Consider the following 13,744-nt stretch of genomic DNA (forward strand, 5'->3'; position numbering starts at 1 on the left):
ATCAGACATTGCCACCAGCAATAGGCGGGATCAAAACGGCCCTTGCTTCCAATAGAGCAGGTTAGCACAATGTTTGGAAATTGAAAAAAAATGCAGGCCTCGATGCCAGTTCAGTCACTGATGCCCTATTGATAAAAATTGAAGTCACCGATGTCCAGCTTGCTTGTGCTAGAGGGAGTAAAGAAGAGTGCGTGACAAGTCTGGAAACTCTTACATGCATTCTATGAGTTCGGAGATCTGAATGGTACTCACTGCTAAGTTCATAACTGCTGGTGCATTTTACTCCACGTAGGGATTGCTAGGCTTGAGCAAGAGCCTGGATCTTCAGGCTTAGTAAAAAAATGTACAAGCAGCGGGTAAAGCCGACCCATTAGAATTCTTTTTAGGAAGAGCCGACCCAGATATATGCAGGGGAATTCCACAGCTAGTGTGGGGCTGTGGGCTGACAATGAGAAGCCCAGCCAAACAGTCAGCCCAGCCCCCACCTGGAATCTTTTGCATTTTTCTCCGTCATGAAGTTGGAATCTTTTCCATTTTTCTCCGTCATGAATTGGACTCGCTGGCGATATCTGGCCAGAGCGGGCGTTGATTCATCGAGTGGTGGCAGCTGGTAGGGCCCATCCGCGCAGTTGGCTTGGCGTGGCCGCTCTTGCTCGTGCGCGCACCGGCCGCCCCACCTCCATCCCCATGGTGGATTGGTGGTGCTGGTGGCAGGCATCATTCCCCCTTCCTCCCCCCCCTCGCCCACGGCCACCCACCACGCACCGCCCCTCCCGTTGCCTAGTCGGCTAGTCCCCCCATCCCCGCGCCGCCACAGCCGCCGTCGAGGGGCGCCATGCCCGCCGCGCCTTCCGCGACCTCGCTGCTGCTGGGCGGCGGCAGGCTCCCGCGGTTCCAGTTCCAGTCCCTCCGCGCCCCCACCAAGCCGCCCTTCTTCCGCGGCCCCGCCTCCTCCCCGCCCGTCCCGCTCCGCCGATGCTGCACCTGCGCGAGGCCCCGCCCGCTGGCCCCCGTCTCCACCTCCGCGCTCCCCGTGCCGGTGACGGCCGCTCCTCCCCCGCCGGGGGTGGAGGATGACTGGAGGGGAGCGGCGGCCGCGGCCGTCAGGAGGGTGGCGGTGGCGGTGGCGTGCGGGGCGCTCGCCGCGGCGTGGTGCCGTCGGGCAATGGCCGTGGGGGCCGCGGCGGCGGCGGGAGCGGGGGCCGGGGCGCCGGGGGCGGTGGAGGCGGCTGCGGGGTTTGGAGGGGTGGCGCTTCGCGGGGGGTGGCCCAGGGTGCTGCAGGTTCTGCAGCTGATCAAGGAACAGGGCCTGGTCCTGGCCGCGCTGCTCGGCCTCTCTGCCTTCTTCTCCATGGCAGAGACTTCTATCACGACGCTATGGCCTTGGAAGGTGCGTGCCCCAAGTCTGCTGAGACCCATTTTCTTACATTCGTGTTGTTGGCGTTGTAATTAGTGTGCAGACGCGAAATGATTCATACTGCTCGTTTTGCAATCAGTTTAGTTCCCTGGTTTCGGAGGTAGGATATTGACAGATTTTGAAGACATAGGTGGCAGGTTGGTGTCAGGGTGGTGGTGTTGCTAAGGAGGGGATGCTGCAGAGACTAGAGATGGAGTTCCTGATAGGTGATTGGCTAGGGGAGGGTCTTACGTGCACCTTGTATGTGCTACTATACTCATTACACTTGGATGATTATGCAATCACCTTACATGACTAGGCAGTGGGTTGGAGGTAGTACAATGATGCCTGACGGGCATTTGTGGACGAATTGAGGAAACAGATACTAATTTATGATGGGTGAGGGTGAATGGGTTGAGGGTGGGGTAGCAGAACGTCACCAAACAAAGAAGAGGGGATATGACTAGCGATTTTTTATGTTGAAGTTGTCATGCTCATCCTGCTTCAGCATTGATGTAATCTAGGGCGTGAGTTTATATTGAAGAATGATGTCATTGCGGGAAGTTGTGCCGGCAGTTATGGAGAAAATATTATGTTTTCATTTTATTTTATTTTTGGGAGGGTTATCACTGAGAGATAAGTGCACTGCAGTGAGGGCCTTCATATATGATGATCAGTGTGTGCAGGGGCTTCAGCGACATCCTGTGCTAGTGATATATAGGCAAATTTGGCTGGGATTTGTGAAAGGAAAGGGATCGGTATTTTGAAATTAGGAGTTACTGGCACTGGTATTGTAATACCAGTCCCAAGAACTTTATAGATTTATATGCCTCACACCCTAATCTCAGCAACTGGTTGGGTATTTCTGGCTCATAAATAAATAAAAATACACATTTCCATCCCTTAATATAGCATTAGCATATCTGTGGCTCCATACATGATCTCAACATTGGTACTCCTGTAGTCCTGTTACTATCAATGAAAGTGCAGTGTCTCTTTCTATTCATGTTCATCAAAATTTTAATTCTTCAAAAGCTCCAAACAGAACTATTGATGTTAATTTTTTTGTTGGATTAGGTTCGCATGTTGAATGTGCATATATTTTTGGTGGAGCTTTTTTGTCCGGGGACAGGATTTAAGATTTAGGTTTAGTGCCATTTTTTCATCGAAGTTTAACCTAAGATTCAAGTTTAATGAATTTTATTTTGTTAAGCTTCAACCGTTCGCCGTAAAATATTAGCATACTGAAATGACTAAAATATTATAGTTTCGTGCCTGACACAGTCTCTTCATAATAGCACACGTGGGTTTTAATTTGATTTTATGAGATAATTTTCAATTGAATGATGCTTGATGTTCAAAACCTAGTATAAGAATAATAAAACTTGCAACTCTATAATGTATTACAGGTGCAACTCTCTTGGTATTCCATTTGCAGAGGTGACCAAGTTGCATACTCCTTTTCTTCTTTGCTGCTCTGCATTTATATATTTCTCAAAAATTGTTCAGAAGTTACCACCCCAAGGCTCAAGGCCTAATGCTCATAGCCCTGGCTGTGAGCCCACGCCTTTTCATGTCGACAATCTTCTCCAGCAGCTGCTTCACCTGCACCATCTCCTCTGAGGTCGGCTGGTTTGACCACTCGGGCATTGTAATTGGGGTGTATCCGGTACGCGGCGGGAGCTCGGGCTTCTGATTGGCGATTGTAAACCATTCCTTGTGCCAGCCCTTGTTGGATTCCTTCAACTCGAGGTCGAAGTATTCCTGCACCCTCTTCGGCCATAGCGAAAATCCACAACCCCCAATCACTCGTGGCTTCCCCTTGGTCGACACAGATTTCAACTGATATTTCCACATATCAAAATGTGGGGGGGGGGGGGAATGCCCAAGTACGCCTCGCATAGATGAATGAAGACGGCGATATCCAAAATCGAGTTGGGATTGAGATGTACCAGTTCGATCTTGTAGTAGTTGAGAAGACCTTGGAAGAAATCACCGGTCGGGATCCCAAATCTGCGCTCAAAGAAGGATGCGAAGACCACTGTCTTTGTCTTGTCCTCACTGGGGAACTCTTGCCCGGCGGTCGCCTTCCACTGGAGCAGCACCTTGGGCCCGAGGAGGCCCCGATCGACGAGCGCCTGGATGCGCTCCTCCATCATCACGGATTTCGCCCAAACTGAGGATGGATCCGGTGCCTGTGCTTGGGCCATGTCCTCGGTTTCTACTCCTTGCGATTTGGATCTAGTAACCGCAAGGCTCTTGATCCGCATACGGCGGCGCGGCTGCTGCCTTGGGTGGCGGCGGAGGAATGCGTGCGAGCAGATTGGAAAGCACGGCGGCGCGGCCTAGGGTTCACGGATTCGGCAGCGGTGTGCTCCGTGGACTGCGGCGGCGGCGACGCGAGTGTGGCTAGTGGAAATGAAAATGGAACCGCGCCCCTTGGGCTTTTGAAGACGACGGCGTAACCTAGCGACGGAATCTGCGGGTTTTCCGTTATTGCAGCGCCCGCGTTGGACGGAATTTGCGGGCTTTCCATTATTGCGGCGCACGCGCTGGACGGAGTCCACGGGTTTTCCGTTATGGTTTTCACGGCGTGCCTCCGTGGCTCGGGGGTTGGGCACTTACTTCTGGTCGGCGTGCCTCCGTGGCTCCGCCTATCCTTGTGCTCGGGCACTAGGACCTGCTTCTGGGATTATTTTTTTCTTCCTTTTTGACCATTGGACCGATTATACTAATTGCTTCAATGCTCGGGGGCTACTCCATATGGAGTGCATTTTGCGACACCTTCTATGTCCTTCGCTTCGACCTACTGGATGCCCAACATCCATCAACTCGGCACTCGACTTCGCTCTGCGCGTATGGCTCGAATTTTCCTTTTTTTGGAGCACTGCGCAACCTCTCCGTCACTATGACGCCATCACAGCTTAGCCGACCACATTTCAAGCTTCGCCTACACATCGCTCGGGGGCTTGAGGGATATGGGTACCCCATGGGTCCCCACCGACCAGGATACTGGCCGGTTCTGACAAGTGGGCCTGCCCGACTAGAACGTGCGGGCCAAGGACGTGAAGATACCTGGAGCACAAGTCAAGGAGGTCGGGCGATTCAAATCAGCTAGGATATTGCGGGATACTTGTTGTAATCCAACTCAGATTGCTTTCTATGTAACAACCGACTAGATTAGATTCAAACTGACTTGTAACTCTAGGTTATCAGCCTATATAAGGCGGCCAAGGGCGCCTCTTGAGGGCACCTCATATCATACCAACAATACAATCCAACACAACACAGGACGTAGGGTATTACTCTCCGGAGGCCCGAACCTGTCTAAACCCTCGTGTTCTCGTGATCACCTTCGAGTTCTTGGTCTCGCAATCCTCCCTGCCTACAAATCAACCACTTGGGTAACCCCCTGGTGGACTGCCGGGCTACTAAATCCGACAAGCTAGTTAGCCTCAGTTCAGACATTAAGGCATCGCCATGCTTGTCTACTACCTGTGTAGGGTTTTTAGAACACCGTTCCCAAACCTTTCTTGCTGATGGTACCCTTTTCACATAGCGACTGCATGCTGAGACTTTGCTTTTTCTTCCATCAGGTTCGTGAACTAGCTGAAAAGGAACCTGAGAATGGTGTTTTCAAAATGCTCCGAAGTGATGTCACTCGCTTCCTGACAACCATTCTCATTGGCACAACGTAATCCTTGCCATTTCTAATTTGTGCATCACTATTGCAGTTTTACTTTACTAACCTCATTCAGTACTTTTCATTCTGATCGGGCATATTTTGTATTAGATAGTGTGGTCAACATTGGCGCAACAGCAATTGTTACTGAGGCAGCAACAGCAATGTTTGGTGAAGCAGGTGTCAGTGCAGCAACAGGTGTCATGACTGTATGTCCCTTGTCTCATACTTGTCTTCTACAGTTCTACTCCTGCACAAAGTGTTCCTTAATCCATCGAACTATGGATCCTGCTTTTTTTTTTTCAGGTTGCCATTTTACTTCTTACTGAAATCACTCCCAAAAGTGTTGCAGTCCATAATGCCACAGAGGTTGCTAGGTTTGTGGTAAGGTGAGAGATATCAAGTTTAACTTAGTTTCAAACATGTTTTATTCACAATGTACTGAATACTGTCTGTATATTTGTTGGGATATGCCAGACCAGTCGCATGGCTTTCGCTGATCCTGTATCCAGTTGGGCGGATTGTTACTTTTCTGTCAATGGGAATGCTTAAGATTCTAGGCCTGAAAGGGAGAAGGTACACATATTACTCATTCTTGATCAGCTTGTCAATTAAAACATAAATTGCCTCTTTCGTAAATAATTTCCAACTCAATCAGCCCATGTTGCGTATAGTTTAGATCCCCCATTAGTTAAGATAAAATATGCTTTCAAGACTTAATTGATTCAAGGTACAAGAACCACATGAAACCCATTTTCTGTTTGGTTCTTCCTAGTAGTTTCAATGAAGTCTTACAAAGACTTACAAGAGCTTATGGCTTGCTCCGAGTGGTAGTTATATGTAACTAGGGAAGCACATTGATTGAACTTTTCCCAAATAAAACCTGCACCTGTTTTCTTCAACAAATAGGATTAAACTTGTGCAATGCTAGGATTCTAATACAAATGAAATGCTACAATGTGAGCTGGATTAACTTTAGTTTGTATTGAATGACTGTTGTTGAGTGCTAGTTATAATTTCTAAATTTCTATGATTAGCAAAATAATGCAGGTTCTACATTTTAAAGCAATAGATGACAGTAGGTTAGCATGGCATAATTCCAATTCCAATAGTTGCATATTTTATTTTATTGTTCGTGATGGATCTAATTGTATGTGAATTTGCTAGAATTGAATTTTAGTAATTACTTTCCATATAATTTAATTGATAAGTGAATATAGTACCTGTTCATATATTAATCCAATACACGTTTATATTCTAGTTTTTATATTCCTGAAAAAATCCCTGCGCAATTGGCTTGCTGTATTTTTGAATTCAGTACACATGTATATGTTAGATAAGGATGTAGTTTTGTTTCATATTTAATTTTTTTTTACGAAATTTCAAGCTGTTACTGTGGTGGATATATGTTTCTCAAAAACCAGTTCTGAATCTTGTGCATCATATCACTTATTTCCTCAGTGAACCATACGTTACTGAAGATGAACTGAAATTAATGTTACGAGGAGCAGAGTTGAGTGGTGCAATTGCAGAAGATGAACAGGTTAGAAAATAATTTGTTGTCCTGTGCAATCCGCGCAACCCTTCACTTACATTTTTTGTCATTCTTTCCAAACCTGAATACCTCCTTAAATAGAGTGAGTTCTGGATATTTCAGGAAATTACCGAGTAACTAATATTTTTTCGCGTGATTTCAACTGTTAAATTAATGTATGTGCACCATTTCATCACATAAATCCAGAAATTTGAAAGTGAATGTCAGTTCAATATGAACTTTAAGGCCATATTGTTACACAATAGGATCTTGTGCCTTGGTATTTTATTACCACACTTTAGTGACTGTTATCCAGGACAGATATTTTGATTTTTGGAGGGCCTTTCAGTGGCTATCCCACTTGTTAAAGCCTTTGCAGGCAACATTCCAGTTCATTCATATTCGATTGGAGGCAGTCATTCTGCATAGCTTTTGATCTTAATTATTCTTCGGAATTGGGATAACTGGTACCGTAGCATGGCAACACAGAAGTACAAATTTATATGAGTATATCAAAGAACTATACTGAAAGAAACTGCAATGTAAAGCTGCATATTTGTATGCAATGTATAGCAAAACTAAAGACTTGGTTATGCCTTGTCACCTGGGTGGTGACTAGGCGACAAGGTGTATCTAAGTTGCCACAAGAGCCTAGTATGCCTTGTCGTCTAGACAACGCCCTAAGATCAACTTGTCACCAGCTAAAATTTTAGCTGCTGAAATCAGTAGTTTTGTGATACATAAATATACTATGTTTGTAGTTTTGTTATACAACTTGTTAATTCTTAAGTTTCATGAAGTACAGACTTAATTTGTTCTGTGATATATTCTTAAATATGTAGTTTTATGTAGGTTTTTCTTAGCAAAAACAGTAAGGGAAGTCCCCTACTGTGGTATATATGTTAATAAGAAAGTAAAAGAAAAGGGTAAAACTGTACAAAGCCTAATTGGGCCGAGGTTTATGATGAAAAGGAAAAGAAGATAAAACAGCTGCTATTTTCGATACTTTTCCCAAACTATGTGTAGTTTTGCGGAATTCCTCTAGTTTCTATTATACACCCCAGCCCAAATACACACACAAAAAAGAAAGGCACATTTTTTGTGTACATTATTTATGTGCCTAGAACCTACTACTGTGTTATTCTACTATGAATTGCTGATTCCTACCTGCTTTTGCAGAACACTTTAATAGCTATTCTTGATCTGCTAAAATCAACACCTGAGTCTTTTAACAGGATATGATCGAGAATGTCCTGGAAATTAAAGATACACATGTGAGGGAAGTAATGACGCCTTTGGTCGATGTAGTTGCAATTGATGCTGTCGCAACACTTATTGATTTCAAAAATCTGTGGGAAATTCATCAGTACTCTAGGTATTGCTTGCTATGACTTGACACATGTATTTTCAAGTCTTCTTGTTGACATCTACTGATATTTATTATTTCCAGAGTCCCTGTTTTTGAGGAGCGCATAGATAATATCGTCGGAATTGCATATGCAATGGACATGCTTGAATACGTTGAAGAGGTCTGCCTCTTGTTTTTCATTTCATCTAGAAACTTAATCACAGTGACTCATATTTGAGTTGCATGATGTATTTCTAAAGGAAAAGTAAAAGATGCATTTTGCTTTTGAAGGTTGAAAAGTTGAAGGAAATCACTGTTAAGGAAATCGCACATATGCCTACATACTTTGTTCCAGGTAATTATTTGCAAAGTTTTTGGAAGCAGGTCTCATGATAAACTTAAAAACAGGCATCTTCAGTATTTTGCAGAATTGAACGTTTTTCCAGTGACTTATAGCTATCACAGTTATTAATTTAATTGTTCTTGCTTCCTTATGTTTCCTCCCATCTACACATGTCATGGATGTAAAATATAACCTGTTTCATTTGGCAGATTCAATGTCTGTTTGGAACCTATTAAGAGAGTTCAGGATCAGGCAGGTTCATATGGCAGTGGTCCTCAATGAATATGGTGGGACTATTGGTGTATGTCCCTATGAAACCCATCCTTTATGTTTTTTGTTTTTATTACAAACTGAACAAAATTCAGTACTCGTTAATGATTATAATTATCTATTTCATCCAACATGTCTAGTTGCTTGATGATACTTTAAATTAATTGTTTCCACTGATGACATACAGTGAGCTTCACCACTGTTTAATAAAACCAGTTTTGTGAGTAGTTTTAACTTTTAAGTTGTAACTTCCAATCATTTTGATAGTCTAGTTAATCTTTGCTGGATGCTATTCAGTACCTGGCGATACTTTGATGGCCATTTATTGACATCGCCTCCTGGCTTTGATTCCAGTAATAGCCATGTCTGCAATGCAAGCATGCGATCTGATGCTTAGGGTGATCTTGCTGTGTACTGTAGGAAGTTAAGCCAACCCCTTCAAAAGGGATAGCATATCTTCTTCTTTAAAGAAGGAACTGGCTTGTCTCTCCTCTCTAATCTTAAGCTCTTTTATGCCATTCTATACTCTACTTCCCACTTCCAGTATCCTAAACCACTTCAAGTCATTCTATCTGTTCTTCCTCTGTGGTAGTTATGCTATTGTGTACTAACAACATCTATGGCATATGTAATTGTAAACATATACCTTAACTAGTTTGCTTGGTGTGCTCCCTAGAAAATATACCCCCCTAGAAAATTGTAAAAACTGAAAAGAATAAATTAATGGCTTTTTTCCTGTTAATATTATATGCTCCACAGTAAGCATTCATTGGGGTCTCACAATTTGTTGGCAGTAGTTGATGGGTAATTACCATCTTTTTATTGCACTTGCAACTGTAAAGATAATTCTTTAGGTTACTCTGTTCACATGACTCATGCTCACCAGTAAAGGTTTGGAAATGAATGGGCAATTCCATATTTCAGATACTACTCATGAACTTTCTTTGTCTACGCATGCCATGTGTGAGATACATCTTGGAGCAATTACCCTTTTTTAGTTTCTTGTAGCAATATCTATGCAACCACTTGCAGCAACTAAGTCCTATTGTGTTCTGAAAATGTTGATCAAGAACAGCATGTAATTTCATATGTTTCTCGTTACACGGGAACTGCTTTCTGACCTCTGGCAAAAAAACAATGCAGATTGTAACACTAGAAGATGTTGTGGAAGAAATAGTTGGTGAAATCTTTGATGAGAATGATTCAAAGGTGAATTTTTCAAGAATTTTTCTGTTCAAATTGTGCAAGTGGATGTTCAGTGCCGATCATCTACATGCTATTATTTTGCATTTACTTTTAAAAGAATATCCCTTTCTTTTTACTTATTGTTCCCTTTATGCCTTGTAATTATCATTCTTACTAAAAATCAGCTCTAATAAACTTCCGAAATTTAGCATACCAAATATACTTAGCGATGCCAAATAAAAAACTAAGGCAAATCACATGGTCAAATTTTGCTGCTGGACATCTTTTAGGTGTGGTCTTTACAATTTTGCAGAAGTTTCCAAAAGAAAGTCCCAACTCCCATCGAGTTGGGGGTACCTAGAGACATAACCCAACATGAGCCACCAGCAAGAGGGGAAAGAACTTGTATAATACCAGTGTCCTTTGGCAAAGATCACACCATTTTCTTATACACCCTAGCGGTTTTCTCTTGGTTTTCATCTCCATATGAGTGTCTGGGTTTTCACGTTGGCTCACCAAGCCTATTACAACCCTCCCCCTTCTGTGTTTGGGACCCCTCCTCATTTACCTGGGCTTGGGACCAGCTATGTTGAAATAGCACAGGCAGAGTCTGAAATCAAATGAGAACAAAACCTGAGAAGAGACATGCAGCGAGGACTGTTGTATTGTCAACTTCCAAAGAGCTCTGTGACTGTTTGCCAACTTTTGTGCCCTTGGTATCCTTATCCTTGCATTTTTTTTAGAAGTTTGAATCATTGCGGGTCATAACCAGGGTTCGGAAGTCAGAACCGGTTTGGTTATTGGCCAGCACTGATTTGCAGGAAATCAAGTGGGAACTATTTATCTGGTGTCCTGAATCTATATTGAGAGATATGGTATGCTGGGAATTAACTGGACTTTTAAAGATTCATTCTGAATTGGCCATAACCCTGCTAACTAGCATCAGTTTGATATTGAAACTATCAGATTCAATATTGTACCTCTCTAAGTTTAGTCCGGAATCAGCTGCTTCCCACCTATTTTCTGCATCATAGTCAAAAGTCAGAATAAAGGATTTGTCCATGTGACAAACTAGTTGCTATTTGCTTTGGCAGTCTCTCAATTCCTTCTGCTACTCTATCTTTTATCCTTTCAGGAGGAAATCCAGAAGAAAACAGGTTATATAGTAAGGCGGGAAGATGGAACATTTGATGTTGATGCAAATACATCAATAGATCAACTATCTGAAGAGCTTGGTATTAAAATACCAGAGGTAGTGTTTCACATTAGATCTATGTTTTCTCTACAGTAGCTATGCCTTCCCTTGGCCATAAAAATGTGTATTTATAATACTGGACATGGATGGTCATTGAAATGCAACTTTTGTCATCAAATACACTGTATTTCTAGAATGCAATACAGATATAGCATTATGGATGTATTTTTCGACGAAAATGTAGAGTTAATATTTAGGTCAATATAAATATTCTCAAATGTTCTTTAGTAGAATATGCCCTTGGCAGTCATCATATGGTGTCTCTGTAGTTTTCTCGTGGTTCTTTCTTTTAGATTGATTGATATGCTGAGACACTTGGAAACCATCTATTTGCAGGGCCATCACTATGAGACGGTATCTGGTTTTGTCTGTGCATCTTTTGGCTATATTCCAGAAGAAGGTGCGAAAATGCTTGTGATTCTTGAAAAGGATTACAGAGAAGAAAATGTGGAATATCAGGAGGAAGGTTCTGATCGCCAAGATGATAGAGAAAAAACTCAAGCTTATGAACTTGAGGTAATAACCATAATCCGTTGTCTACTCTGTTTGCTCGGAGTTGTGGTACCAGGTCATCAGTACCGCAATGTAGCTAGCATTATGAGATTATCTTGTTACCGCTACAAATATTCCACTAGAAACTTGCTAGTGTAGCTGATATTGTGAGTTCATAATTTAAAAAAATTTACTTAAAGCTTCATGTTTCCTTGTTAGATGCAATGCCCTAAAACATGTTTGGTAAAAGTTGAAACAACTTTCCCACTAGAAACATTTTTCCATATATACTTAAGAAGTGTTGCCTAGGAGATTTTGTCTATAATAAATTTTCAGAAGGACCTGGACTGGCCACATTGATTTAGGATATTTATCATACCAAGAAGTAAGAACCTGCTGCTATATTCTATTATTCAACATTGTTCTGCATGCTTGGATCGTGCATATAAAATTACAAAATACTCAGAAGGTTACTGAAACACGTGTGCTCTCCACTTAGGTGATGTACTACTCTTGTATCTGTACAGGCTTTCATTTGAAACTGGAGAAAATATTTAAGACAAAAACTAACCGATGAAAAAAATCACTGCTAAATTGAGAACACATACAGGTGGTTGTTTCAGTAAATTTGGCCTTGCACAATACCTTAATTAGTGATGCAACTCCCATTTTCCAGAAGCTTTTTTTACAGTTCACATGATATGTTGCAGCCCTAGAAACCCAGAGCGTTGGACCTCACTCTTTTCTATCTATATTGTAGAGTGATAGATCAATTATTTTCATTTCTGTAGCCGTTTTTACTGGCTTTTTAACTTACCTGGCCTCTCTTGCAGATACTGGAAGGTAATGCAAGGAAGGTGGGTAAAGTCCTGTTCAAGCCAATAAGCAGTGAGTGTGTAGATGTGGATGACAAGGGGGTGAACCGTCTGATTTCCAAGAAGATCATCAAACGGAAGAAGAAAGACTCTGGTGATCCCTGCAACAGTGATGACGACGAGTGTCCAGACATTACAGAGAATGGCTGCCCTGCAGAGATACTCTCACATTCGGATGATAACAGTGCCGAATTGGAAGATGCAAGCAGTTCTAGTGCAAAAAGATGACCAGAAAACAACTCCCAAGACCATCGTACTACGGGTAATAATTACAGCTCACCATCACCCCTCCTAATACCCCTTGTTACAACAGAAGAGAGAAACATAGTAGTAGGCTACCAAAAAAACAGCGAGGGCAACACTGATGAGACTGGCAAGGTTAACAGCAGCTTAGGGCGTTGCAGCATTTGTTTTCCAGTAGCAGTAGCAGCAGCAGTCTAGAGGTGCAGCGAGGTGTCGACGTCGACTTCACCAGGGACATGCTTGGAGTTGTAGGTCTTACTAGGCCACAGCTCCACCGCAATGGGGTCGCCGCGGAGCTGGAAGCTTTTGCATTCGCAGGCAGTGGTCGGCACGGCCGGGAATAAGGCGGCTGCGGTGACAGCGGTGTCGCGCAGGGGCCTGCACGGGTAGAGCAGCTCCGGGTGGAAGAACCACTTGACCGGCATCTCCCTCTGGGCGGCGGTGGCGGTGGCAGCAGGGCGGGGAGCGAGCACGTGGAGAAGCCTCTCCTCCCGCTTCTCCCTGATCCTCTCCAGCTCCCTGAACCGCTGCTGCAGCAGCGCGATGGAGGAGGAGAACGTCACCTGGCCGTCGCTGCTCTGCACCCCCATGATGGCTGAGAAGTGAGAAGAGCCGAGCTCAGCTCAGGAACAGCTGCTCCCTCTGAGTTTCCCGTTTGTGTGTGTACGTGTGTGTCTGTCTACTTCGCCGGGTGTGTGTGGGGTTTGTTGTTCGATGAGGGGGTGGTCGTGGGCATGTGCGTATTTATAAGCCGCAAAGTTTTGTCACGGCGCAGGTCGTCGCCTTGTGGTCGTCTTGCAAGCTGTGGGGCGTAATTCTTCTTTCTTCCATCATGTGATGCCGTGCTATCTGCTATGCTTTTTTTCCCCCTGTAAGACTGCTATCAGCTATGTTATGGGCTGATTGGAAAACGCTACGCTACACCGCTATATGAGAGAGAATCTGGGAGGGGAAGGGAATGTCACGTCGCCCGAGAAAGGAAGTGGGAGGCGTGCAGGTGAGAGAGAGTCCAAGGAAGCGGGGCCGCGCGGACGCTTGCGCTTGTTGCGTTCCCGCGGGCGGGAATCGCCTTGTGTGTGTGTGTGTGTGTGGGTGTGGGGGGGGGGGGGGGGGGGGGGGGG

At 44.0% G+C, this 13,744-nt stretch overlaps 2 protein-coding genes across 2 annotated transcripts; one reads left to right on the forward strand and one right to left on the reverse strand.

Annotated features, from left to right (window-relative positions):
- Window positions 1–627: 627 nt before the first annotated feature.
- Window positions 628–13,489, forward strand: LOC101781998 (DUF21 domain-containing protein At1g55930, chloroplastic). Its single transcript, XM_004982434.4, has 14 exons — window positions 628–1,390; window positions 4,993–5,090; window positions 5,194–5,287; window positions 5,385–5,467; window positions 5,556–5,654; window positions 6,540–6,621; window positions 7,848–7,987; window positions 8,063–8,141; window positions 8,252–8,315; window positions 8,513–8,604; window positions 9,717–9,782; window positions 10,894–11,010; window positions 11,350–11,529; window positions 12,339–13,489. The coding sequence occupies exons 1-14, from the start codon at window positions 836–838 to the stop codon at window positions 12,606–12,608; spliced, it is 2,019 nt and encodes a 672-aa protein (XP_004982491.1). The 5' UTR covers window positions 628–835; the 3' UTR covers window positions 12,609–13,489.
- Window positions 12,606–13,252, reverse strand: LOC101781587. The gene has a single exon (XM_012842856.3). The coding sequence runs from the start codon at window positions 13,211–13,213 to the stop codon at window positions 12,818–12,820; it is 396 nt and encodes a 131-aa protein (XP_012698310.1). The 5' UTR covers window positions 13,214–13,252; the 3' UTR covers window positions 12,606–12,817.
- Window positions 13,490–13,744: the final 255 nt, after the last annotated feature.

Source organism: Setaria italica, chromosome IX (genome assembly GCF_000263155.2).
Source record: "Setaria italica strain Yugu1 chromosome IX, Setaria_italica_v2.0, whole genome shotgun sequence".
NCBI lineage: Eukaryota > Viridiplantae > Streptophyta > Magnoliopsida > Poales > Poaceae > Setaria > Setaria italica.

What these genes read in the sequence shown, in the direction of transcription:
- LOC101781587 (XM_012842856.3), bottom strand. Translation starts at nt 13,213, where the DNA reads ATGGGGGTGCAGAGCAGCGACGGCCAGGTGACGTTCTCCTCCTCCATC.
- LOC101781998 (XM_004982434.4), top strand. Translation starts at nt 836, where the DNA reads ATGCCCGCCGCGCCTTCCGCGACCTCGCTGCTGCTGGGCGGCGGCAGG. An exon ending in GAAATTCATCAGTACTCTAG is followed by an intron (nt 7,988 to 8,062) that starts GTATTGCTTGCT and finishes TATTATTTCCAG; the next exon opens with AGTCCCTGTTTTTGAGGAGC. An exon ending in CTCAAGCTTATGAACTTGAG is followed by an intron (nt 11,530 to 12,338) that starts GTAATAACCATA and finishes CCTCTCTTGCAG; the next exon opens with ATACTGGAAGGTAATGCAAG.